Source organism: Gavia stellata, chromosome 4 (assembly GCF_030936135.1).
Source record: "Gavia stellata isolate bGavSte3 chromosome 4, bGavSte3.hap2, whole genome shotgun sequence".
Classification (NCBI taxonomy): domain Eukaryota; kingdom Metazoa; phylum Chordata; class Aves; order Gaviiformes; family Gaviidae; genus Gavia; species Gavia stellata.
This window is the reverse complement of record NC_082597.1, coordinates 68,624,147-68,650,114: the sequence shown is the minus strand read 5'-3', so window position 1 is coordinate 68,650,114 and position 25,968 is coordinate 68,624,147. Positions and strand designations below refer to the sequence as shown.

Below are 25,968 nucleotides of genomic sequence, written 5' to 3'. Positions count from 1 at the left end.
CAAAACCAAATATAATGTAAGGAGAACAAAATATTAACAGCAAAGCATTTAAGAACTATGCTAGAGTAGCTTATGTTTGCCTTACAGCATATACTGAACAAGCTGTCAAGAGAGAAAATTGCTCTTCTAAAAATTTGCAGAAATTTTGGATAGCAGTTGAATATTATCCTGACATTTTGAAATAGCGTATGTTAAAGAATCAAGATGCATCTTAAGCTTTCAAGCTGACAGCTACTGAAAATCCAGTCTTCAGTGAAAGGTATTAAACCGAGCAGTTGCCAAGGACAAAAAAGAAAGCACAGTGAATGTACCAACTCAGTGGAAGAGGATTTCTGATATAAGAGAAAAACATGCATGAGAACATTCAGAGTTTTGCTCTTAAGAAAATGATGTGAGGACAGTGATGCTAGCAGCACCATTCTGAAAAAATGTAAACTGGTCCATTTTGGGTCTAAAGGCCTGATGATTTTATGTTGCTGAGAGGCCCAAATAAAAAACTTACATAATTTAGCTTATCTCCTTAAAAACAAAATTGCTTTCACAAGGAATCTTACAAACAGATTCTCTCTATAAATGCGAATGGAAAAGTGTTTACCCTACCAGCTATAAAGAAGCTGTACCAAATCTGATCCAAAGTTGGCCATTCCCAGCTATACAGGGAAAAGTGTGCAAAAGGATGCGGTTGATTGAAAAGCAATGTTATCACGCTCATTGAACTTCACCTTGCTACAGCATCTTCATTATCATGAGAATCTGAGATGGGAAGTATACAGCTCTATTTTAGTATCCACTGGGTGAGAACAATTTCTGTTTAGGAATGCAGACCACAGTGTCTCTCAGAATGGCATGTTTGGCATATTTCTTTCGGGTGCTTAGCAAACAGTTTTATTAAGAGGTATCTTCTCTTTTGAAATACATTCTGTAGCACTGGCTTTGACAGCTCACATCAGATTAATATGAAGAGTGCCTACTGAGATGATTTGTTACAGACTTTTGACTGCCTGGAAAATGGGGGAGAGCAGCATTATTGTAATAAATATACCACTTACAGGGCTGAACAGCCTATCTAAATAGTGCAGATGGCTTAGTTCCTCCTTCTCTGATATAGCTGTAATACAGTCGTCTTTGTCTGCTGTAGGACTCCAGAATACAGCTAGGAATACTTTGCAAGTTGAGAGAACACCACTGGGTTTCTGAAGAACTCAGTGAGTGTTACAAATAACACGAATATCTTTTCTTTGGAGGTTTCTGTAATAGCCTTGGTAATGTGCATGGACAAGGTTACTGGCTTATGCATTTGAAGAGGGATTTCTACCATTTCACAGTAAGTGGATCTCCTGCAGAACTAGTAAGTATGTCCGTGAGTGTTTTGAATACATACATTAATATATTCTGAAGGAGCACAGAAAAAAAAAAAATCCTGTGACAAGACATCCCATGCTTCAGACATCTGAAATAGGCTCTCACTAATATCCCCAGTGATCACAAAGTTTGTTAATTAAATTGTATCTAGTTTAGGGTATCACTGAAGAAGATAAATTCTGTATCTAGACAATTACACTACTCCAGTGAACTACTTTTTAAATGGTGTCCTTGACACAAATGAGGCAAAATTAAGGTTTTAATTGAGCTGATCCCCTTACCAGGACAACTGCCTTGATGTAGCCTGTCCCTGAGATCTTTTCTGCCTCTCTTCAATGAATTAATCTTCCAAGTAATTGGGGAACACTCATACTCATTAGGAAAAATCAGCAAACAACAGCCTTTACTGTCAAGAAAAATCTTCCTAACAGGAATCTCATATTTTCTATAAATTATCTGTCTTTTTATACGAAGACATACATTGCAGGTTGAGAGATATAACCAGCGTTGAAAATCTAATAAAGAATTACTGAGGCTATAGTCAAAACAGGATACAGAAAGACAAGAGGAAAGTTCCAGTCCCTTTCTACTTTGAAATAAAATTTCTTTACCTATAATTCAAAAAGCATCCTCCACTATTCCAAGATGCAGAAGAAAATGCACTCCTTCCTCTTTGGAATTTTCAAGACATCAGCTGAAATTCCTTAAAAGGTTTTGGTGGTTTTTTTGTTGTTGATTGGTTTCTGCTTGTGTAGACAGGTGTGAGGAAGAATATAGCAGTGTACAGACCCTTTAAACGAATTAAAAAAATTAAAAAGCGTGTTGCTTTAATCAAACTCAGTATCTCTTAGCTCAAGATTAGATTTTCCTTGCAGATATTTGGAAACTAATAAGATGTATTTCTGGCCATTTAAGAAAAAAAAGATAAAAATGTATGTGGGGAAGATTACACCTGTAGCGGAAAAGTACTAGCAATTCATTTGTGCTCCCAAAACTGTTTAAGTCCCTCTGAAGGAGAGAAAACAACCAAGCTGATCTGCCAAGAATGTACGCCTAACGCGCTTTTTCATGGTAAACTGCAGCTTTCCTCAGAGCTAGCCTTCCAGGTCTTCGTGCACAACCCACTCTTCCTGAATCTTCAGAGCAATAGTCTCTTTAAAATCTTTTAAACTCTCCTTTCACAAGGAAGAAAATGAACACAGAGCCACATGCACTCGCAAAACATCCAACTTAGGAATAAAGCTGTAAGCTTTGGAAAGCTATGCACAAGACGCACTACCGAGACCAGCAAGTGGCATGAATTGCTGTAATTCAAATAGGTTATGCAGTGCTGATACCCAAGGCTCCTTCTGGGCTTCCCAAAACAAGGGCACAAGAACATCAAGAAACCTTCATATATATTGCTAGAAGGAGTTAGTACTAAAAAATTAAAAGATCTATTTCTAAACTGTTTATTCAGGTCTCTATGTGACATTGCTAATGTATTCTGCTGGTATAATCTATGTAAAGTGAAAAATTACACACTGAAAAGTGAAGTTAATGTGTATATCTGTCTAGTAGTTGGTTGTAAGTTAACAAGATTAATGCTGTTATTTATTGTATTTGGTACAATTACCTGAGGAATTCGGGCACATCCAGCAAAACCAAGAATCCTACCAGCTGAAAAGTCAAAAATTAAATAGAATACACTTTTTTTTTAAAAGCATTGCAGACTAAAGGAACTAAGTGAGTATGTAATACAGATTATTACAGAGTAAGGCAGGCCTACAGAAAGAACCAGAGAACACTGAACACAATATTGGTGAAGGAGAAAATGTATGACAGGAGACGCACCCAAAAGAATGTATTTTCAAAGATTCAGCATCCCCGCTGAAGCCTGCATGGCTAAGAATTTTTACCCTTCTATATACTTGTAGTGTAAAGTTGCATTATGTCACCTCTCTCTTAGTTCCCAGCATGGGGGACTTCATCAAACATGGCATGAACAACTCAAGACATTAAAAACACACGGGGAAGTTTGCAGACAATCTGAGTTTTGCTGGCACTCAGAATGGAAACAATCTGGTCAGTGCTATTAGTGCTAGTGGGACTGATAAAGCTAAAAGTTGGACTGATGCTGAAAGCTAAGGAAGACAACATATGCTTTTTAGAGCTACCATCTGGTGAGCTCCAGTAAATCCATGGCTTTGAGAAGTCACAAGTTTACATGCTAGGAGGGAGCTGAGCAACACAGCAGAGTAGGAACTAGTAGGAAAGCAGTCTCAGTTTTCTGGTGGATTGGCACCTTTTGTGATCTTTTGTCAAGGTTGGCACTGAGCACGCCACCCTGGCAACTGCCAGTAGTTGGCAGCTGTAATTTCTAGGACCAAATGAGGCTCTTCTGGTCTATCCACAGAGTATTTTGCAATTCAAGTTCCTAATTCTTTCTCACTCTTGGTTTTTAAAAAAGGAGGTAAGTTACTTGTAATGACCAAGTTCATTCCAGAATGCTTGAAAGAAGGATGCTGGAACTCAATCATTCCAACCCCACTGTCACCCCAAAATTACCATCATGCTTGATCCCAATTTCTATCAAATCTGTTCAGTATTGTCAATAGATACATAATAACATTCCATGTAAAAACACTTTACGTCAAACTGAGTATGCTGGGTCGCTAAAGGGATAGGTGGCACTTTACCCCTTAGAGCTAGGAGTTAATTAGTCAGTCATGAACAGAAAGTGACAACTGGAAATATTTTGTTCTCTAAGGAAGTGAAAAAACATTTATTTTAATTAAGAAGAATGGCCTGTCTGCTGGAGAAGAAGTAAATGAAGTAAATTTCTGAGAGCATGATTAAATCTGTGTGAATTACCTGGGGTACTTCAAGAAGATGACTGGCTAGAAAAGCTGACACATTCCAGCATGAAAGGGGCCCTCTATTGCTTGCAAATGAAGAACATGTTATGCCGAAGGAGAGAATACTTGACTACACCACCCTGTCAGGACAATGAAATAGAAGAAAGCCATAGAAGAGAAAGGAAAAGGGGAAAAAAAGAGCTTACCAATTTAATCTTAGTGTAAGAATGTTAAGCATGTTTTTATCTTGCAATATCTGTAATAGCCTACTTGGGATTTTTTTAATAAGCAATTTTATTTTCATTTTACAGTAATGTGATTAAGACTGATTTCAAATTAATTGAGTGATAGCAGTAGAAGTGTGCATTGAATCTATGAACTGTATGTCTAATAAATCTCTATGCTTATCTAGCATATTTTTCATCCAAAAGATGAGAAATTATTTGCAGAGAAGGTGCACAGGCCAGTTAGGAAAGCTGGTTTACAGAAATCAGGATGAAAAATACTAGCTAGTGACCAGGGGCTCTCAAATGATGAGTAAGTACTGAAAGGCACATCTGAAACACAGGGGTTCCAATGCCCTCATCTGAGGCAGTGAAGTCACCTTGTGTGCAGGTCAAAAATGGAACTTGATCTTCAAAAGTAACACAAGAACAAAAGGTAACATTTCAATTTATTCACAGGCGTAGACTAAACACATGAGGAGTAACTTCCCAGCCAGCTGAAAATCTCACAGCAGAAAAATGCTCTGTCTTAACAGGGCAGCTGAGAAGATGCAGAGTCAAGTATGCTCTATTGTATTTGCCCACAACCTGAGCAAGAGAAAGGATGTGACAAAAAGGGATGTGAATACTGCAAATGGAAAATGGTTCTTTCAACCTGAATGACAAGGCATAACAGCATACCTGGTAACTGCAGATGCAGAGTAGTAAATCTTTACGCTGTCAGATCTAAGGTCCCTGTCCCAGTGTAAGCCCTCAGCCAGCAAGGGAAGCTTACAGAGGGCATATAAAAAACACAGGAAAAAGAGATAATTTCCAGTTTTACCTTCTCTGATCCTATTAACAGCAATAAGGTTTGAGAGCATCTGTGTTTGGGGACAGGGAGGAAGGGGACAAAAGTAGGAGGAGCTACTATTGTCCTCAGGCATTACATGTGTATAAAGGCAACATTAGAAAACGTGAAAGAAAAACATCTCGGTAAAATTATTATTTATGAAAGGGCAAGCCTATTAATACCACACTGACACATATCACAGTGATGCATTATCCCAGAAAGCAGCAGTTATTGGGGCTTTTCAAAATTGTTTAAAAATCGAAAATACAAGTAAAATTTGCAAGAAATAAAACTGCAGTGGACCCCTCCCCCCCCCCCCCCCCCCCGTATTTTTCTTACTACTTTCTTTTCTTACAGCTGTAGTGCTATAAAATAACAAGAAAATTATTGTTTATCCTGTTTTTCAAGGTCAATATTATGCAGCAAATTCTTACCAAAACCACACAAAAATTGTAGAGTTTGTCCTAGAATACAGATTAACTTACCACAGTAAGTTAGAACCATGGATTCATTTTGGTTGGAGGGATCTCTGAAGGTCACCTGGTTTAATCCCCTGCTCAAAACAAGGCCAATTTAGAGCATGTTGCTCATAGCTTTGTTCAGACGTGTTTTGAATATCTCCAGTGATGAAGACTCCTCAACCTCTCGGGGCACCTGTTTCAGTATCTGAATTTTTTCCACCGATTATCTCATTGGAACTTAGATCGGAACGTGTTGCAATTTGTGTCTGTTGCCTCTCAACCTTTTACTGAACACCCCTGAGAAGAGTCTGGCTCTGTCTTCTCTGCATCTTCCCATTAGATAGCTGAAAGACCACACTGTGATCTCCCATGAGGCTCCTCTTCCTAGGCTTGAACATACCCAGTTCTCTCCACCCCTCCTTGTATGTCATGTGCTGAAGCACCTAGTCATCTCACTGTCCTGCCTGCTGGACTCACTCTATTATACCAATGTCTTTCTTGTACCTGGAAGCCCCAAACAAGACATAGTATTCCAGATGCAGCCTCACAAGTGCCAAGTAAAGGGAAACAACCACTTCTCTTGGCCTGCTAGCTGTGCTTCTGCTAATACAGCCCAGTATGCATTTGGCTTTCTTCACAGTAACATGACACTGTTGACTCAAATTCAACTTGTTGTCAGCAACCCCTTGGTCCTTCTCTATAAACAAGCCTTCTAACCAGTTGGCCCTCCGCCAGTACAGTTGTGGGGGTTATTCAATCCCAGGTGCAGACCTTTGCACTTGCCTTTACTGAACTTCATGAGGTTTCTGCCAGTTCATTTCTCCAGCCTGTCAAGGTCACCCTAAACAGGAGTCCTGCCCTCCAGCATATACTCCCCATAACCACTCCCCTCAGTCTGCTATCATCCATGAAATTTTTGAAGGTGTATTGTGTCTCACCATTCACATCATTAAGAAGACATTAAAGAGTGCTGATTCCCCTCTCAGCCAGTTATCTCATCACTGAAGGCAATTAGGTTGGTCAGGCATGATTTGACCTTGTAAATCCATACTGGCTGTTCCCTAACACCTTCTTGTCCTTCAGGTGCTTGGAGATGGCTTTCAGGAGGATCTGCTCCAAAAACTTTCCAGCAGCTGAAGTTATACTGACTGGCCTGCAATTCCCTGGATCCCCCTTCTCATCATTGTTGAAGATGAGCGTGATGTTTGCCAGTCATGAGGATCTTAACCCTGACAGCCACGAGCTTTTGAAGTTGATAGAAAGAGTCCTCGCTATGACACCAGCTGGGTCCCTCAGCAACCCTGTATGTATCTGATCTGATTCCATCAATCTGCGTATTTCTAATTTGTTTAAATGGTATGTAACATGGTCTTCCACTTTTGTAGGAAGTGCTTCACTCCTGCAGACTCTGCCACTATGCTCAGGGATCTGAAAGGAGTCCTTATCAGCAAAAAAGGAGGAAAAGAAGCCACTGAGCTCCTCATCCTTTTCAGTGATCTTCTTTTTAAAAGGTCTTCTGCCCAACTGGGTTCTCTGTAACTATTATATTATTGCTGAGTCCAGGGTCTATTAAAGCTTTTGGTACTGTCAGTTATGGAAACGTTTGCACCAAGACTATTTTACCATAGACACATAAATTCACTGTCTGTCCATATACTTACCTGACTTTTAGAGTTTCAAGGGAAATAAAAGTCTAGCCATTTAGGGGGGATAAATTTTTGCACAGAAGTTAGCCATTAAAGAAGAAAATAACCTTCAGATTTTATTCCTTTGATTAAATGTGATGTGACACATATGGGTTAGTCAAAATGTTTAATGTTGCATGAAGTTTGAATGATAATTTCAGTTAATTTCTGATGATGACATACTAGGTAATTTGTTAACTTTGGGATAGATGAATATAAAGACATGTTTTAAAATGTCTTCTAAAAATAACGTTGTATTTTGATGTTTCAAATAGTATGGTAAAAAGCCATCTTTTTTGCTATATTTAAAAAAAGCAAATTGTGAAGGATTCCTCTAATCTCTCAAAGCATTTGACTCAGAGCTCTTCAAAATTCACAGCATACTGTTGACATACAAACATCCTCCCTCGAGCCATATCCAGTCACTTGTCTTTCTAATGCTGCCTCAGTTTGAATCCCCACAGGAAATATCCATGCTTTGTGAATGCATGTACTGAAAACAGAGCAGTAACACAAAAAGAAAAACAACCCATCAGCGTTTCACATAATTAAATTAAATCCAGCAGGTAATAGGAAAGAAATCAGATCATGTGAGATGGCAGAAAAGTGAGAATTCTGAGATGATGTACAACTGTGAATAATTTTGCTTTGTTAAGATGCAGTGGAATGAGGCAAGAAAAGAGGACCTTCGACAGAAAAGCTACAGATTCCACGGCAAACAGAGGAAGAAAGCTCTGATAATTACTACACCTAAAGCAAAATTGAAAGACTATGCCAGTGACCTGATTTAAGGAAAACCACAGTTCTATTTTGTGCCCTACTCATCACCATCCAGCCTTCACAGCCAAAAAGCCTGATGCCTTCATGTCTTCCTTTTCCCACTATCATCTCTAAGATGCCTTACTTCTCACTCACAAGGAACAGACAACTCTTACAAGCAGAGTACTTTTTAATGTCAAGAATTCCATAAAGCCATTTTTGCTCTAAGTAGAATTAAAGATAACACATATTAAATGGAAAACAACTATTAGAGGTTGTTATTTTTTAGAAATTACCAAGGAAATTTAAATGAAAACTTCTTTGAACACAATATATCTGACTCTGCTGAGCTAAAACTAACCATTTTTGACTCAACATGCTTGAAATTTTTCTGATTTCCTGATGCGGTTAATGACCAGTATGGTGGCAGAATGAAGACCTGAGTCTTCCGAAGGTATGAAACCAAAGAGCCTGCTACACTCCCAGTGAAATTTCTCCTGACAGCCCAGGCACTTTCTCAGTACTGAGATAGACCAGCTTCCTGGAGATATCGTATATGGGACAGTGTATAAAGATATTTTCATCACAATGAAAAACCCACAGGTACCGTAGACTATATGCTTGTAATTAAGTACTCAGCTTTTTTTTTTTTAATAATTATTGAACAGTATTCTGAGTTTCCTGTATTTGCTTAACTTTCTATGCAATATTATCTGTCATTTTCTTATAGAAGAATGATATGTTTTAAATATTTCTTTGGTGGTTAGATGTGTTCTGTTTAACATAAATTTAGGACTCTGGAAAAGGACTGAAATAATCCCCTCAAATTTAGTATTTTGTTTTTACTTTGATTTTATAAGGTTAACACTTGAGTTGCCACACTGACATTTAATTTTACATGGACATTCATAGTGGAGACTTTTATCTGGATTCATGCCACCAGCCTGCACTCATCTAATCACCAAGCCACTTTGCTGTGCAGAAATAAGGTTTACAGTATTTTTTTATTACTTCCTATTGCATCAAATTCTCTTTGGTATAGCAAAAAAATCCAGAAAAGTTCTTTTTCTTAAGATCTGGATTACTTGCTTCAGAAGACAACAGACAGTACAATTAACCATGTGATATAAACTATTAAAAAATCTGACAGTAGAAAGCAGGACACTAAAAGACAAGCCTCCTGCGGGAGGCCTCCTGTCCTACAGTTCCAGCTATTTTTCCATTCCAGTGCTATGCTACAAAGATAAATTGTTGATAAATAGCAAGTTCAACATTATTCAGCAGACAAGATATAAATAACAGTGATAAACTAAAGCTAAATGCAAAAAAAACCCCAAACTGAAGTAGTTAAGCTGTTTGTTACCCAATTTGAAGCTAGAAATCTTGCTTTTGTTTTATCAATATAGCTCATTCTTTCCTTGAAAAGTATGCAGTTACTCACTATAGCACCTGATTTTTTGTCAGTCTTTTTACCTTTTTTCATCTCAACTTTTGTGACATGTATACATAAGAACCACTTAAAAGAACTGTAGCATATGACTTTGTGGTATTTTTCTATTTTTTTCACTGCTGCAGGTATTGACACCCAAATACTGTTACTTGGCTTGTTACTCTTGAACTCAGCATTAGATAGTTCTTTATGTAAAGCTGTCATTGTCGTGGTTTAAGCCCAGCTGGCAACTAAGCACCACACAGCCGCTCGCTCACTCCCCCCCCGCCCCAGTGGGATGGGGGAGAGAATAGGAAAGGTAAAAGCGAGAAAACTCGTGGGTTGAGATAAAAACAGTTTAATAAATGAAATGAAGTAAAATAATAATAATAATAATGATAATAAAAATTGTAATGAAAACAACAACAAACAAGAAAGGCAAGTGATGCAAATGAAAACAATTGCTCACCACCCTCCGACCGATGCCCAGCCCAAGCAGCGGTCCCCCGGCCAGCCTTCCCCCTAGTTTATATACTGAGCATGACATCATATGGTATGGAATATCCCTTTGGTCAGTTGGGGTCAGCTGTCCCGGCTGTGTCCCCTCCCAACTTCTTGTGCACCCCCAGCCTACTTGCTGGCGGGGCGGTGTGAGAAGCAGAAAAGGCCTTGACTCTGTGTAAGCACTGCTCAGCAGTAACTAAAACATCCCTGTGTATCAATACTGTTTTTAGTACAAATCCAAAACACAGCCCTATACTAGCTACTATGAAGAAAATTAACTCTATCCCAGCCAAAACCAGCACAGTCATCAACAGAGATGCTTAGCAAAAACTGCTTATGGAAAACTGCTTTAATCCCCATGCCTTCCAAGTCTATTTTATTTACTATGAATCAGTATGCCATCCACTCTAGGCCCTTAGACTTCTGAGCAGTAAGTACATGTCATAACAGCAACAGTGATGTGGTTTACACTATTATATTCTGGTTTACTGAGTTATCAACAGGAGAGAGATGATGAAAGCTTAATAGACAGATTGGAAAATTCAGAGGTTTTGCACTGATTACAGCAAGCAAAGCTGTTCTTGATGAGAACAGATATAATTCAGAGTATTTCTTCCTGTTTCTAAAAGACAGACATACCTAACGCATCTTTTCACATATTCAGTTCTTTTCCAGGAAGCTACGTTTGCTTTGATGTCTGAAAAAAATAACTGCTTTACACCATTAAGAGAAAAATAAAGTTATGGCTCCCATAGTAGCTTCCAATGTAGAATGTAACTTCACAGAACACCTATTTCTTCATATGCTGCAGTTAACAGTAATTAGGCAAACACTGAAATGCATAAGAAAGAAAATGAGTGGTACCGCAACCCTTGTAATTTTCCTGCTTGTCCTTAGGAGAATCTTTTCATGGTGTTTCTGGCTAGAAGGGATTTTGTAGTTCCAAGAGCAGTCATTCCACCTATTCCCTTACACTCTTGATTTACTTTAGCAAATCTATAAAAACCTCAGCAACTACCCATCATAGCAATCAATTTTAAAAAATAGAAAAAAAGTTCTAAAAAAATAAATCAATAAAACCACTAAGAAACTATGAGAACAGAATGGACAATCTCTTTAACATCTTATCAGAAAACTCTTCAACGATCCTAACACTTGGCCACCTCAAACCGCAGTCATATCTTCTCTAGCCAAATTTTACATCTACTAAATAAGAGAAATAATATGGTTACATTGTTTGGGGAAAGAGAACTCATGCTAGGTCTCAGAAAAAACACACACAAACCACACCCTAAAAATAGTTCCCCCTCCTGTTCATCACAAATTCCAGCATAGGTGCAGGTATTAATAAAAACCTATAGCCATATGGACTGAAGCAGAAATATCTTTGACAGATAGATTCTGTAACACTTAGGACTTAATTGGGCAGACAAAGCACATCAAACTCCACTCACAGTGGCAACCGGCAAATACAGACTACCCAACCGAAGTCCTGTTCGTGCAAGAAAAGACACTGTGTATATTTCAGAGCAGAAAGCTAACAGGGCAGAAAAGCTTCCTGGCAGTTCTGTTCCTTGGGATCTGAAGAAAGAGTGTCATTCAAGGACAGCCCTCCTCTCCCCAACAATTACAAGTATGCCAGTACGACACACTGAATACGGAAGGTATTGATGGACAACATGATTAACTTCCAGTCTCTTTCCAGTTTGTGGGAGGAAGGAAAATACGCAGCCAAGGCCACAAGTGCAACGTCTGTGCCAAACCAAGGTCAGAATGCCGACACAATTTAGAGGCGTCAGCAGCATCATGGGATTCCACTCACCACCACATTTTTCACAGTGTTAATCAGGAATAGAAGAGTCAGATGTTGGTCGATAACTCAGAACTTTAGTCATTAAGTAGTGGCTTTCTGGGCAAAGACACTGCCTAAAACAATTATATTAATTCCTTCATCAGGAGTCACGGACATTTTCTACCAAACAGACTTTATCAGCAAAGGCTAGAATCCAAAACGGTTTCAGAGCCTTTCAAAGGCAACTGGGGGTCATTAGATAACACACTCTGACTTGTATTACATACGCCATAGACGTTCACTCCTAGCTACTCTTATTGAAATCCCAAAAATCTATGTTTAGCAACTGCTTTTAAAATATAAAAATAAAAAATTGAGCCATGGCTGAAAGACTTCAAAACATGTTGTCTCTTGGTAGGGTTGATTTAAGTAGTTTATCCCTTTGTGCCTTCAACCCATTTATCCTCTTGCTAATTTACTTATCTTTAACCCTCAGCCCTTGGTTCTTTCTGATAGCACAACACATTCAAACTGCACCAAAACTAGTTCTGTAACATCCCTGAAAGGCTTCAGACACAGATGCAATGATAAAAAACCAACAGTTTAAGTATGTATGACTAGTATTTTAAAGGAACTAGTTTTGTACTCAATAGTGTGCATCAGAGAATGTGGCTAATGTTCAATCTTTTTTCTTCTTGAAGTAACAGGTAAACCCAATAATATTTAAACTGTCTTGCTTCAGCTTCCTGTTCCTGTACTTTTTTCCCTTGAAAGGCTTCATTGGTAAGTCTTCCCCCTTCTTCCCAGGGCACTACAACGTTGATTTACAGTGGTTTGATACAAATTCTTTCCTTCAAGTACAAGCTTCTTCTAAAGGTGCACCTTATCCAACCCGTCCGCCTACAAAGACTTAATCAAATCTCTGATCTTTTATTTTGTAGATCATGTAATTTGACGTGCAATCTTCTGCAAGATCTCAATTTTAGCTGAACAGACAATAGTCTTATAAACACCCTTATTAAAAGTGGATACTGACCTTGAGGTGAGGCTGAAGGAAGCAGCAAATCCAGGAAGGAGATGCGAAAGAAAAAGAGTTACAGTTTGTGAAAACAGCATCCAGAGATAATGCAGTTCAAGAATACAGGACAAAACAGGCAGATCTACATCAGGTAATGACGCACAGACACACAATCCTTAACAAACACAGAGCTGCATGTTTTATAGACATCTAGTAAAAAAAAAAAAAAAGAAAAAAGGACCTTTACATTAGATTACACCATTTCTCTTAGAGGCAACTTTCTGTAGAGAAAATAGTCTCCATTATGTAACAATTCTTGGAAAAGGGAAATAAGCCAACTGCAGAAAACTCTGGATTTATATCACATCACTAGTAAGTATCCTTCTTCCAGTATTCTAACTAACATTTTAAAAATGTGGAGTTTGACTTTCTGAGATGAACCCTAATGTGTTCCTTTATGCCATCTTCTAGGGGCTTATTTTCTCTCCATGAGCAAGACATACATTTTTTTCACTTTCCCTGCAGATGACCCAGACTTGTCAAAAGGCAATAAATAGAAGGGAGAAAAACCCCAACCATGGAGTAAAGTCTTCATGACCTGAAGACTTGTCAAAGCTAAAAGTTCATTTTTCTGAATTTCGACATTGAAGTCACCTTTCTGAAAACAAACAAAAAAAGCACCTGCCTCTTCTTCCTGCAGTGCTGCTGTCTTAATTCTCCCAAAAAAGGTGCAATCTAAAAACAATAATGACCAAACAGGCATATTTTTGACAGTTCTCTCCAACATTGTTCAACAGCAGCATCAACCAAGACAAAATGCTGGAGTTCCCTGTATAACATGAGATCCCATAGGTTCATTATTGCTTTTTTTAAAAGTATCCCCAATATCTTTTCATAGGCATCTGCTGTCAATTTCACTGATAACAGCAAGGTAAGTCAACAAGGAGCCATAAATATAGATATTTTTCATCTAACTTTAAACTTTATTGTTTTTCAGTCAATAGAAGAGAGGAAAAGTAAATGTCATTGTGTTCAAAGTGGCAATTTGGCTTCTACAACATATGCTGTACTTCTCCCATGGCAAAATTTCACTCTAAAAAGGCAGGATATGGTCTGGAGAAAAATATTTCTATAGGATAGTCCAACTGCTATATGCTTTATTACTCTTGGTACATGGAACCATGTAAATGAAATTTCAAGTCCTTATTTCTAGCATAAATTTTACAAACAGCAATATAGGATATTGAATTTGTACAAGCAGCAGTTTCAGAGCGAGGTACAGCTGAGAAGTGTATTGTTGGTCTGTAATAGATAAACTAGTGTAAAGATACTTTTCTTTGGCTTTTATACTAATATTTTTAAAATCAAGTTCTTCAAGGACAGCTGTTGTAAAGGCTATGTTATTTGGGGATTTTGGGAAAGATGAGACTTGCAAAATGCCAAATGTGTTTGATCTTGAAGTAAGCTATAATGTTCCAAAAGTCTCAGTTAATTCATATAGAAAAGCGTATAACTAGCAATTCTAACAAATACAAGAGTACACTCTCTAAGCTGAGCTACAGAGCTACGACTAGTCAAACAAATTTAACAAAAAGGAACAAAATAGTGAAAATAAACACTTGATTAGATATGGGAATAAATTAGGGGGGGAAAAAGCTCAACTATATGACTGCTATTGAATCTAGATTATGAAAGTTTAAGACTTCTCATTTTGTGTTTCAGAGACCCTTTGTACTTCCTGGTTCTATTGTAATGATGTTGTGATATTGTTTCTTCAATTTAACAGTAAAAAAAAAGTACAGGCTAGAATTCAGAATAGCCCTCTAGAATCTGAATGAGCCGTATTGTTCTTTCTACTGCTATTAAAGGTAGCATCTTTCGCTGGCACTAGATGAAGGCAAAACAGTACCTGAAACACTATGCTGAGGTCACTTGCAATTTTCTGTACGCTACAGAATTATTATTTAGCCAGCTGCACAGGATTTGAATGGAGAATAATTATTGCTACATCTTGCTACATATTTTGTTACGGAAGAAATTCTTTCTTCCAAAGAAAAATACGTTTTGTGTAATTGCTAGACCCTTTCCCATTTTTTTTTATAGGGGTTCAAAATATTTTTTAGAAATGTGGATTTTTAGAATAATCATACACATTTACCCAAACAAAAATGAGGAATATGTCTGAAAGCACATTAATATTAGAAAAATCTGGAACTGTGCTATCTCTCAAACTAAAAATAAGGCAGAGACCTGAAATTGCCAGCTATTAGGAACTCAATGGAGATCTGCTACAGACTCGAGGTGAAGCCTCAGTGCAGGGGGCTACATCAGTGAAATTGAGCAGAGGAGCGCAGCAAGCATCTGCCCCAGGAAGCAGCCCCAAGCAAGCAGGATCAGATACATTCTGAGACATGCTCATTACAGAGCAAACCAATAATTTTTAGTTTCCACTACTTCCCTTCGAGCAAGAACACACACTTGCAGCATTCCTTACAAGATCCAGCAGCAGCGTTTCTGCCCAGCCCCATTAACTGTGTACTCCGATGCAACAGTCACACAGGGAGACAATACAATTGTAACACCAAATGGCAGTCTTGGAGGAATCCATTTTCTTTTAAAATGCCATCTCATTGATTTTAAAGATACAGCCGACTTAAATCTGATCGCTGGATGCAGATCAAAAAAGTTGGTGAGATGTGAACACTTTAGTATTTTAATTAAGAAATATACATATTTAAAAAGCTGTTAATTATTCCAGCTATGATTTTTTCCACGATTGTTTATTATAGGGAGTGGAATGAGTCTGCTACATTAGTTTTAGATGTACTTAGGGAGAAGTTTATGTAACGATTTCTAGTCAACCTTTGAATTCCACTTGTTTGACAGTGAGTGATTGTGTATATTTACTACTTCGTTGTTCCTTCAAAGCAGTCTGACAGGGAATAATACACACTTGATCTTCCTCATGTCAGTCAAAGCAGAAAGGCTATTTATGTTTATCACTTTTGATACCTTTTCTTGGCAAAAAGCATGATGGCTGTTTTTTTCCTTTCTTTTTAGTTGATATTTAGAGGGATGGGGAAGAGATGGAGGGACAGAGAGAGAGGGTTTGCATCTGCATCCATGCACACATGCATGGTTCTAAGAGCACAAGCACGACCACAGATGGCCATGGAGTACTAATGTTGCTATTTCACTGGCTTATTGGCAATTACTGGATTTTTGTTTTGTTCTTACTGTACTCCAAGACAATGTAAGGATCTGACACTTATTTTTACAGTATCAGCTGTATAAAAGAGAGGGGGTTGGTGATTGAGTTTTTTTGTTTTGGGTTTTTTTTTTCTTAAACTCCTTACATACTAGTTTGTGAGTATGGTTACCCTCATATCACTCAAAGATGTTGACTGAAACAAAGCTACAAAACAGCTTTTGAAGAGATGCAGTCAAGGCAGGTAACAATGAAACTCTGATATGCAAAGTAGGCTCATTATTTACATGATGTTCTTTCTCCTCTGGTTTTATAATTACTTTAATTATAGCATAACTCTTACACTTTACTGATCTAGCAGTTGGATTAAGAGATATTTGCTAAATAAAACCCATCATTGCTACAATGCAGGCAGAGTATAAATCATCAGATGACAACTCCTATATTCATTACAGATAATAGACTTAGGCGTGAGAAAGAATGCTTGATAACCACCTTGATTTAATGATAAAACCCAAACAGGACTTTAATGCTACAGGAAATTTGGCAGGAAAAGAAGCCTTCAAAAAAGTTCACAATCAGTGCTTCTTATTACTTGTAAGTATTTCTCTAGTGTAGGGTTCTTCTTGGAGGATCCAAGATCAGATCCTTAGTCTTGGATTAGTAGACAAACCAAGCTTTCAGCCCATTGCTGAATTTAACAAAGGAGACTGTACTCAGTTCCACAGTGATGAATCACTCTGTTTAATAGTGTCAGTCCTGCCTGCTTGAACATGGAAATAATACTAGGGCAAATACCCATTCTTAGGTGGTTCAATGATGGGATAACACAGCAAGCTCATTCAGACAACGCCCGCACCAGCCCTGACCTCTCACCATGTCAAGGGCTGGACTAATTGGGGTTCTTTGACCTTGTTTTTTATAACAGCTGTTACTGCAATATCACAAAGTTTCAGTTTCTCCCAAAACACAGGAAAAGGGAGAGAATGGGAAATAAAGGACAGCTAAATAAAGAACAAATGAAAAAATTATATTCCATTACATGAAAAAGGTGAGGATGGATTGAGGAGTCACCATAAAATCACTATGATGGCTTTTTTATCTGGTGCTTTCAACAGATGGATTTGCAACTACTGCCAGTGTCTGTCTCTCTTTTCTTAGATGTAGGTTTCAAAAGCAATTAGTGAGTTTGAGTGTTGCTCTTAAGGCACTTTAACAAAGGCTGACTTTCAGAGGGCAAACACTTGCCTTCTGAAAATCGGCATACTTTCAAATGTCTGAATTTAAATACCTGTAAGTAAAGGTGCATGCATCTTATATTCTTATCTGTTTAGAGCAGTTATGTTGATATAAAATGTGTTATTTTTTCCTTTGGGAAACTTGATGTGGGACTTCAGGTGTAATGTTCACTTTGCATGAAGATAAAGCACGACTGAGAAGAAAAAAAATTACTTCATTTCAATAGATCTGTGTGCTCAGAGGTGGAGTTGGACTAACTATGGGCCTGACCACTTCTTTCCATTACAAAACCTTGTTCTCTGTTGCTTGCCAAATATTAATAAATTGTGCTGAAATTTTCCATGACAGGTGTCAGCCTCACGCAGTATTTTTTGGGGACAATTTCAGCTACATCCTTCACACACCAAAGGCAGCATTCTTGTGGAAAAAAATTTGTTCACATAGTTAAAGACTGTATCACTTTACTGTGATACATAGGCTTACATAAGAGGTGAATTAAAATGACATGGCAATCTTCATTTTGGAATGTCCTAAGTTTTGAGTGATTAACCTTAGAATCTTAATATTCACTTAAACTATGGATTTTTGAGGGAAGTGGATGAGAAACACAACAACAACAAATTCTGCCTTGTAATAATACCATGCGACCATGAGAGAAATATATTTGATTTTCTTTTTATGATTTATGGTACGAAAATGGATTAAAGTATTTTAAAGTAATATTTGATTATTTCAGTTTTTCCTATACCTGAATCAGCATTCAATTTATTTTTGGAGAACCTTAATGAGTTACAATAACACAGAATTACAGTCATACCGTCTCTCAGGGTTAACTTTAATGGTGATGACTATGACTTTATAAACACCTTTTGTTCTTTAATTTGACAACATCCCTTTTACTTTAAATTACTTATATGCCCTGATGTGGTTCTCGTTTAGGAATTCTCTAAAGAAATTATTTAAAAATTCACAGAAACAACCAACTTGAAAATCAAAGTCAATTATAAGAAACAAGTAGTGGTTTGAAAATATGTATTTCAACTTTAAATTGTTGACTTAAGCTTAGGGCATAATTTACTAGTATAGTTTCCTTTACACTATTCTAGGTAACCATAAAGTTGATGGAACATGCAGTTAATTTCTCTCTCCATCTATCCTTCACAGACCACTACACAACCATATCACTGTCTTAGACATACAGAATAAGATACTCATTTCTACTGTTCACGTTTTTCTGCACTCCTTTGAGCTCACCCTACGTTTTTTAATATTTTATTCTTATTTACTGATGAGAAGGAATATTTAAGATGAGGAGTATACCTTTCGGCTGCTACACATCAAAAGTTTGAAGGTTTCTTATTGAACAGGGCATCCTTAAATTGTTTTTAGAAAAACTCCCCAAAATGTCTCTCTTAAAATAGCCATCATTCCCAGCTGTCCTTAAGGGGACTGCTGGTATTCCAAAGCTGGGCACTGTCTCACTGGTTCCCAACTCAAAGTCAAGTTTCCTTCAGGAAAAAAATGGTGGTGCCCTACGTCCTGACAAGGACTACCTATCATATATAGCAAGCATGCCAAATTAAAATTAATTTCAAATCTCTGACTGGAACCAGGATTTCCATATATATTCACTCAGTGCTTACTGCTAACACGTGTATTTACTGCCACCTCTCAAGTACATACAGAGTCATTTCTTATTTGCAGAACACATGCACACAAATACCTCTGTGTTTAAACTACCATCTGAAGGCTGTGATGGCCATGTCCTAGATGATTAGCATAACTTTTCTTTCTTTTCCCTTCTTTTTTTTTTCTTTGTTACAGGATAATAATCACAAGAAAACTCAAGAATAAGGCAATACTAACCTCTATCAATGACACATTTTAGAACACTTCAGTTTTAGCTGGTTCAGGCAGAATTGATAGCAGAAATTAGAACCAAAGGTAAAACACAGCAAGAGAATTAGAATAAAAAGCAACAGCTTCTGTCGAGTTTAAATCAGGGAGAATAGCAGCAAGCCTCCTTTGGACTGTGGTCATAACCACTGTGACATGTGTTGAGCGCAGAGACTGTTAGAGCTTGTACTTGACATAACTAGTTCCTGTTTGACCTAAGGAAAAAAGCGTAATTGCAGCAGATCCAAACAGCAGCAGCAGCAGCCGGGCAGCCAGCAGTGACATTCCACCCCATAGGAAACAGAAGCCTTATAGAGCACTCACTTTCCCAGGAAGTCCCACACAAACCCCCCTACATGTTGTGGTGCAGCGACCGACACCTGGTAGGGAGGGTGCAATTTGCGGGAGGCGTGCTTTCTGAGAAAAGGCACAGTCAAAAAACCCCCTCACATACAAAACAAAACAACTCATGGAACCAGGATGTGACAGTATAAATAGAAAGAAAAAGCGAGGAAGGAAACAAAATAAAATGAAAAGTTACAGACGGACAGGAGATTATGGAATGGCAATACAATAAGCAAACAGTTAGTTATAAAGTGAATAACCAGACAGCTACAAAACCATCTACACCACCACAATCCGGGGTCAGAAACAAAACTTATAGGGCTGTTCACCCACAGGAGAAATGTGAACTTATGGTCCACCTTCCCATAAGAAAAAGCAAAATCCTGCCCACACAGAATATAAATTAATGACGTTGTGCTTTCAATCTCATGTTGACTCTCAAGTATTTTTCAAACTTTTGCATAGCATGCACCATATTTAATACATTATTTTTGGATAGCTGTCCTCCCATTCACAGCTGAAAAACAACATCCCCCACCCAGTAATTGCAACAGTTACTGAAGAATGGAAGCATTTCCCTCTTTAATTTGAACAGAAGGCAGCTTTGCTATCATTGAAAGAGCTTAAGAGCTTAAGAGAATAGTTTTCTGCTTTTCATTTCATCTTCCTCTCCTCCTATCTCTTCTTCTCTGTTCCCCTATACATACCTCCCTAATAGGCAACTCATTTCTTCTCTTCTATGGATGAAATCGTGTTACTAGTTCTCTTCTTCTAACGACATATGGTCTAGTTGTCACATGTAACTAGCATAAGGAAAAACTCCAGGGTGAGACTCTCTCTTTTGACAAATCCCAGTTTTGTTAGTACATTTATTCTCTGAACGTGACTTATTTCTTCTCATCTTGCTCAATACGGAATAATAATGGTTCCTGATAGGCACAGCAATATTCACTTTTTTGCTTGCTGACAAATGCTTCTGCAAACACTAGGGTTCTTCTTTGCACAGCAGAGTTTGAACAGCTGTAGAAGCATTAGAAGTCAAGATAACTTCTAGCTCGCTCAGCATGAACCACAGTTTAGGAAGGACTTTTACAAGGCAAAATTATGTATTCTTCTCAGGAAACCAAGACTCTAGCTCTAAAACATCCATGTAACATGCCCAGATATATCAGTTCAGCCATGAAAGAATACTTTATAAACAAGCATTGTAGATAAAACCAGGACCAACCTATACATTTACTAGGCATGTTAAAATCTCTGCTTTGTGTAAAAACTCACAAGGAGAAAGCAAGCTTCCAGTGAATAGGGGCTTGGGGGAGCAGCTGAAAACAACTAAGGCCAAATAAAAATTTCAACAATTATTCAGAAAAAGAGAAATTACTAGTCAAAACCTCACTACAAAGAAACCTTGTATCTTTTTCTCCTGTGCTGTGATTGTATTACAATTCCACCTGGAAAATCATTTCAGGTGTTGATACTTCACTAATTCACCACACTAATAGTATGTATCTTGGGTCTCTAGATCTTGAAGACCTTTTCCACTTACAGTGGTTAGAGAACATGAATGTTCTTAAATCTGTTTTTCCCCTTGATTTACATGGCTGCGGGCAATCATGTGATAACAAAAGTAGTCTCTTCTTTGACATAGCTGAAATACCGATCCTAATTACTAGAAATAAAAGAAGACATTTTATCTCAGTACTAGTAGAAAACATGACAAGTTAGAAGAGGACCCCTATTTTTTTATAAGAGCAAAGATCAGGTGGTAAGAAGGAATGGATAACACTGAATAGTCAAAGTATTAATCAAATTGTTATGGAATGATGTCCAGTCATTTGGGGGTTTTATGCTTTCATTGATACAGTAAGAGTTTGGTCTGTGACTGAAACAGCAAGAAACTACCACTGTAACATGAAAAACAGTAATTGCTTTGCAGATCTCTGGAACTGCATCTTTTTTCAAAAGAAGTTCCTTTCTAACTTTGAAGACTGTGTGCCAATGCTTTTATCTGTAAAAGAGAAGGAGGCCCATTTCTCTTCTTTGTTATTTTTGCTTTATAGACTATAAACTCTTATGATTATAGGCTACTTATATGTGTTTATTCAGTGTTTAACACTGCAAGTCCCAGTCTTGATTACAGTTTCTGAATGCTAATGTAATTAAAAAAAAAAAAAAATAATCAGACTTGCATTAAAAGCATGCATAAGAAAATTCTCTTCCTGCCATTCCAGTCTCCTCTATGAATCAGGTTGAGGAATGATGAATATTTCTGACTTGCTTTTCCTGAACAGTAATTACTCCTGCACACAGAAAAAAATTAAGGCACTATGAACCTATTTCTTCCCCATACCTTACTTCTAATATAAGTTTGTTGCTTATATCCTGATACCTAGTCAACTTGCATGTGCTAAGATGATGACATGATGAACTTCACACCCACAATAGGCACCTCTAAGGGACAGAAAAAAAATCACACGGACAAATATGACTTGTAACTGCTATTTAGCTTTTTCATGTCTATACTTAATGCACCTACTCTATGAAACTATTCCTGAATGTTCTGCTGAATACGTCATGTATTAATGGGCTGAAAGTTATACCACTTAGAAAAAAATGGAAGACAGTTTAAAAGGACGTCTCACTTTTGGTTGTTCAAGTTTACACCATAGGTATAGAGAATTTTGGTTAAATAAAATAGAAACTTAAAGGAAACTAACAGGATGCTGCTTACAATCACAAAGAGAAAAGAAACCCAGTTGACAAGTTGAACTGTTTCAGAGCTCTGTCACTTTCAAGGAAACAAGAAGGGACTTCTTGGAAAAGATGTTTTCAAGTCAGAGGGACCCATAATTTGACTATCATCAAGCCAATGAACAATAACCATTGCCATCATACAGAACCTGAAATGTCCTCTACTCAGTTCCCCTAACCTTCCCGACACTAAATGCAGAGCGGTTAGTGATAGGATAGAAATTAGAAACACTATTCTGGCACAAGGCAAATGGGAATAAGCAAATTTCCATTTTGCTGTTCCAAGTTAGTGATTCTTCAGTTTGAATCATAAAGTAAACAAAAAACCCAAAACAGGTATTACTGCCTAGAAACTCATTCTTGGCCCACTGTAAGGTGAGGAAATGACAGAAAACAGAATCTGTTTCAGGTCTTTCCCATGATCTACTGTTTATAATTGAGATACAAGTGTCATGGAATCATAATAAATTATAATTTTTGTTTGGGACATTAAAGTCTAGAAAAAATACTTGAGCACCCTAGCTCCAACAGAAAGATGGAAAATGCTGAAAAGTGCTGAATCACATTTTGTTTGGACAAAAGCAAATCTGTTCATTTGGCTTCACATGAGCCAATTTACCTGTGTCCCTACCAGTATAAAGAGTTTCAATGCCACTTGTCAGAAGAACCTGAGCAACTAGTATCACAGCTCTTAAAAGTAACTTCTTGTATTTGTTTTTTGGATAACCATGCCTGAGGAATTTATTAACTCAAAAGAAAAAATTGTTCTCCAAACACACCACAGTGTCAGCAACTTTTCCTACCATCTCCACTCCCTTACAACTCTATCTACCCTTCTAGTTCTATCTGTATCAGCCCGGTAACGAAAGCACACAGTAAGATACCTTTTCACTTACAATCTACCAAAATAAAGGACTGAAGGCAGAAAACCTCTAAACAGACTATCACAAAATAGGCACTCTAAGGTTTTTAAGAGAAGAAATATGGACTAAGTTATCTCTAACTTTAATCAGTTCTTTTCCTCCTCTAGTAACTTTACACCATTCTCACCTCTCCAGCTCTGCTATCTTCTTATCCTTATCATTCTTCTCATTTTCCATCTCTTTCAAGATTTCAAGAAGACGATCCACTTCAGCTTGAGCCTTGCTAGATTCTTCCCGATACCGTGTTACCTCCCTTTCCAGCTGCTGCATATGATCACTTAGCTCTGGGCTGGCCCTAGCCTCCAGTGCTGCCTCATGAGCCTGTAAGAAAAAGGTTCAAGAAAAAAAACTTCATTCACACACATATATTTTACAGATACTATGATGACTGCAAAATGCTATTTAGATATCTATTTCAAAATGGCAAGATTAACCATTACATAGAAATGAATATACAGTGCATATGCTACTTTTAAGTATGGGGAAATACTTTCCAGGAAAAGAAAAATTCAGAAAGAAATTTAATTTTTTTAATTCAGTCTAAAAAAATTTAAGTGGTTTTTTGATCTGAAACAGAATTGACATAAGAAAAAAGTAAAAATATGAAAAAAGTTAAACTTCTTTGAAAGGAAGGAAAAAGAAAAGTTAAGTGTGATTGGGTATAAAAATTCCTAAAATACACTTCTAGAACAGTGATATGACCGTAGAATTAGTTATATTTAGTTATATTAGTTATATTTTTAACCTAGATAATCTAGAAAAACAAATCACAGGTTAATAGCCTTCAATAACTACGTCAGTATGCAAAGTGTCAGACAGATTTGCACAAATGGTGCTGATGTACTGAAGCCCTTGCTAGTTATCTGAGCCATATAAACTAGGACTAATACGAGTATGGCTACCTACTGAAATTACCTTTGTCTAGTTGTCTAGGAGATACGATTTTTCAAAATCAGGCTGTGGGGCAAAAGGCATCAGAGGATTGAGGATAAAATGACCCCAATGAAGAGTTTCAGTTTTTTGTGTTGTTTTGGGTTTTGTTTTTTTTTTAATGGCTTGGTTTCTTACAAAAATCACTAATTTATTAGTAAAATTAATTCAACAGTTCCTAAGCATATTAAAGACAAAGAAAAGGCAGGACTTGTGCTGGAATTTAAACCAGCAGACTAAGGACTATCTTTTCATTCTCCCCCTGCCCCTCTGGTCTTGGATCTTGAACTGCTATTTGATTATCACTTAAAGGTATTTCAGAATTGCTCAAATTTGCTTCAGTGAATAGCAGGTTTGCTGGAGCTATTCTGCTGACCAAGATTGCCTGCAAACTCAAGGCCTTTCTCTTCTCTGAAACAAACCTACAACAGAAAATAAGACTATAGACTTTTTTCCCTCCCTGCGTGCAGCTGCGGAAAGTTGTTTTACAAGCTACCAGTGTTCTGCTCCAAGGCACAGTAAGTCTAAATCCAATAGTACAGAACTCCGCTGCTTTTAAAGGTAATTGGACAGAACTGCAGGAGCATAAAACTCAGGGTTAGAAGCCACTGCTTCCAAAGAACCAAACAGCAAAAATACACTTGGCTAAATCTGTTGAGCTATTCAGTAAAATAAGATTGGATGAAAATATCCGTTCATTGACCCCAACAATTTTTGCCTTGAAGCCTCTTGTTTTTAATTAGCCCCATTAAAGCCAAGGCCACATTCTAGTGAAATCCAGGAGAATCTCAGAGCAGAATATTCTAGGACTGAAGAACGTCTCGATGCCTGTCTTTACTAGGACTATGATCTTGGGATGGATCTGGGTTTCCCGAATACTTATACTTCAGGCTCCTGCCTGAAGGTTGATGGTAAACTGTTTTGGTATTTTTTTTTTGAAGCAGGAATTCCAGAAAGTTGGATAACCTGCACAGTATTTTATCCTAGAACAAAATGACTGGCAATCCCCAGGTCTCCCAGGCAGATCTCAGCAGGAGTGCCCAACAACCATAGATCCTGGAAGAACAGAAACCTTTCCCGAGGCAACGCATTTAGGAAGGCTTAAAAGGCTCATTACTTCTGAGTGACTTTCAAGCTAACCCCCCCCACTCCTCTGTCACCCAGCTGTAAGTCTGAAAATCCTGCTTCTGACTGAGACCCAGCTCCAAGTGCGTCTCTGGTAAGCCTGGAGGCTTTGAGAAAACTTTTGGTTCAGGGCTGTCTATGCTTCCAGACTCCTTACTGCCCCATAAGCACTTTGAATTATACACCCTTGGAAAGGGCTCTCTACAGCAAGTGGAATTAATGTGTTGCCAAGATGACGCAGACTCCAGGAGGACATTGCAGCAATGAGACTGACAAGCATGTTGGTTCCATGAACAGTGCAAACATCAGGGAACATACTCTGCTTTGGAAGGAGAGTGTTGATGGATGTTCCTGAAATGCATTATTGGGATTTCCAGCCTGCAGGAAATCTGAAACATTTGATTCCATTTCCTTTTCAACTATACCTACATTTCAAATAAAAACTCCATCCTTCCCTCCCAAATACTGTTTTGCAGGAACTGTGAATAAAACTGTGCTGGTTTTGGGGGGCATCTACAAATCTATTGTGGGGCATCTATAAGTCTACTGGGGGGCATCTATTTTCTCCTAAGAGACACTATGTATATATAGAGTTAAGTCTGGTTTCCACCAGATGTAGAGCCTGAATTCTTCTGTACTGGATTTAGG

At 37.8% G+C, this 25,968-nt stretch overlaps 1 protein-coding gene across 3 annotated transcripts in view; it reads right to left on the bottom strand.

Moving 5' to 3' along the window:
- The window catches only part of ERC1 (ELKS/RAB6-interacting/CAST family member 1), a 291,590-nt gene that overhangs the window by 144,744 nt on the left and 120,878 nt on the right, over positions 1-25,968 (bottom strand). For 2 of the 3 annotated variants that reach the window (XM_059816571.1, XM_059816572.1), the window contains one exon: positions 23,393-23,586. In XM_059816571.1, coding sequence (XP_059672554.1) covers positions 23,393-23,586 — 194 coding nt within the window. Of the gene's footprint in view, positions 1-20,411; positions 20,424-23,392; positions 23,587-25,968 lie in introns of all 3 variants that reach the window. The other variant, XM_059816573.1, reaches the window with a different exon arrangement.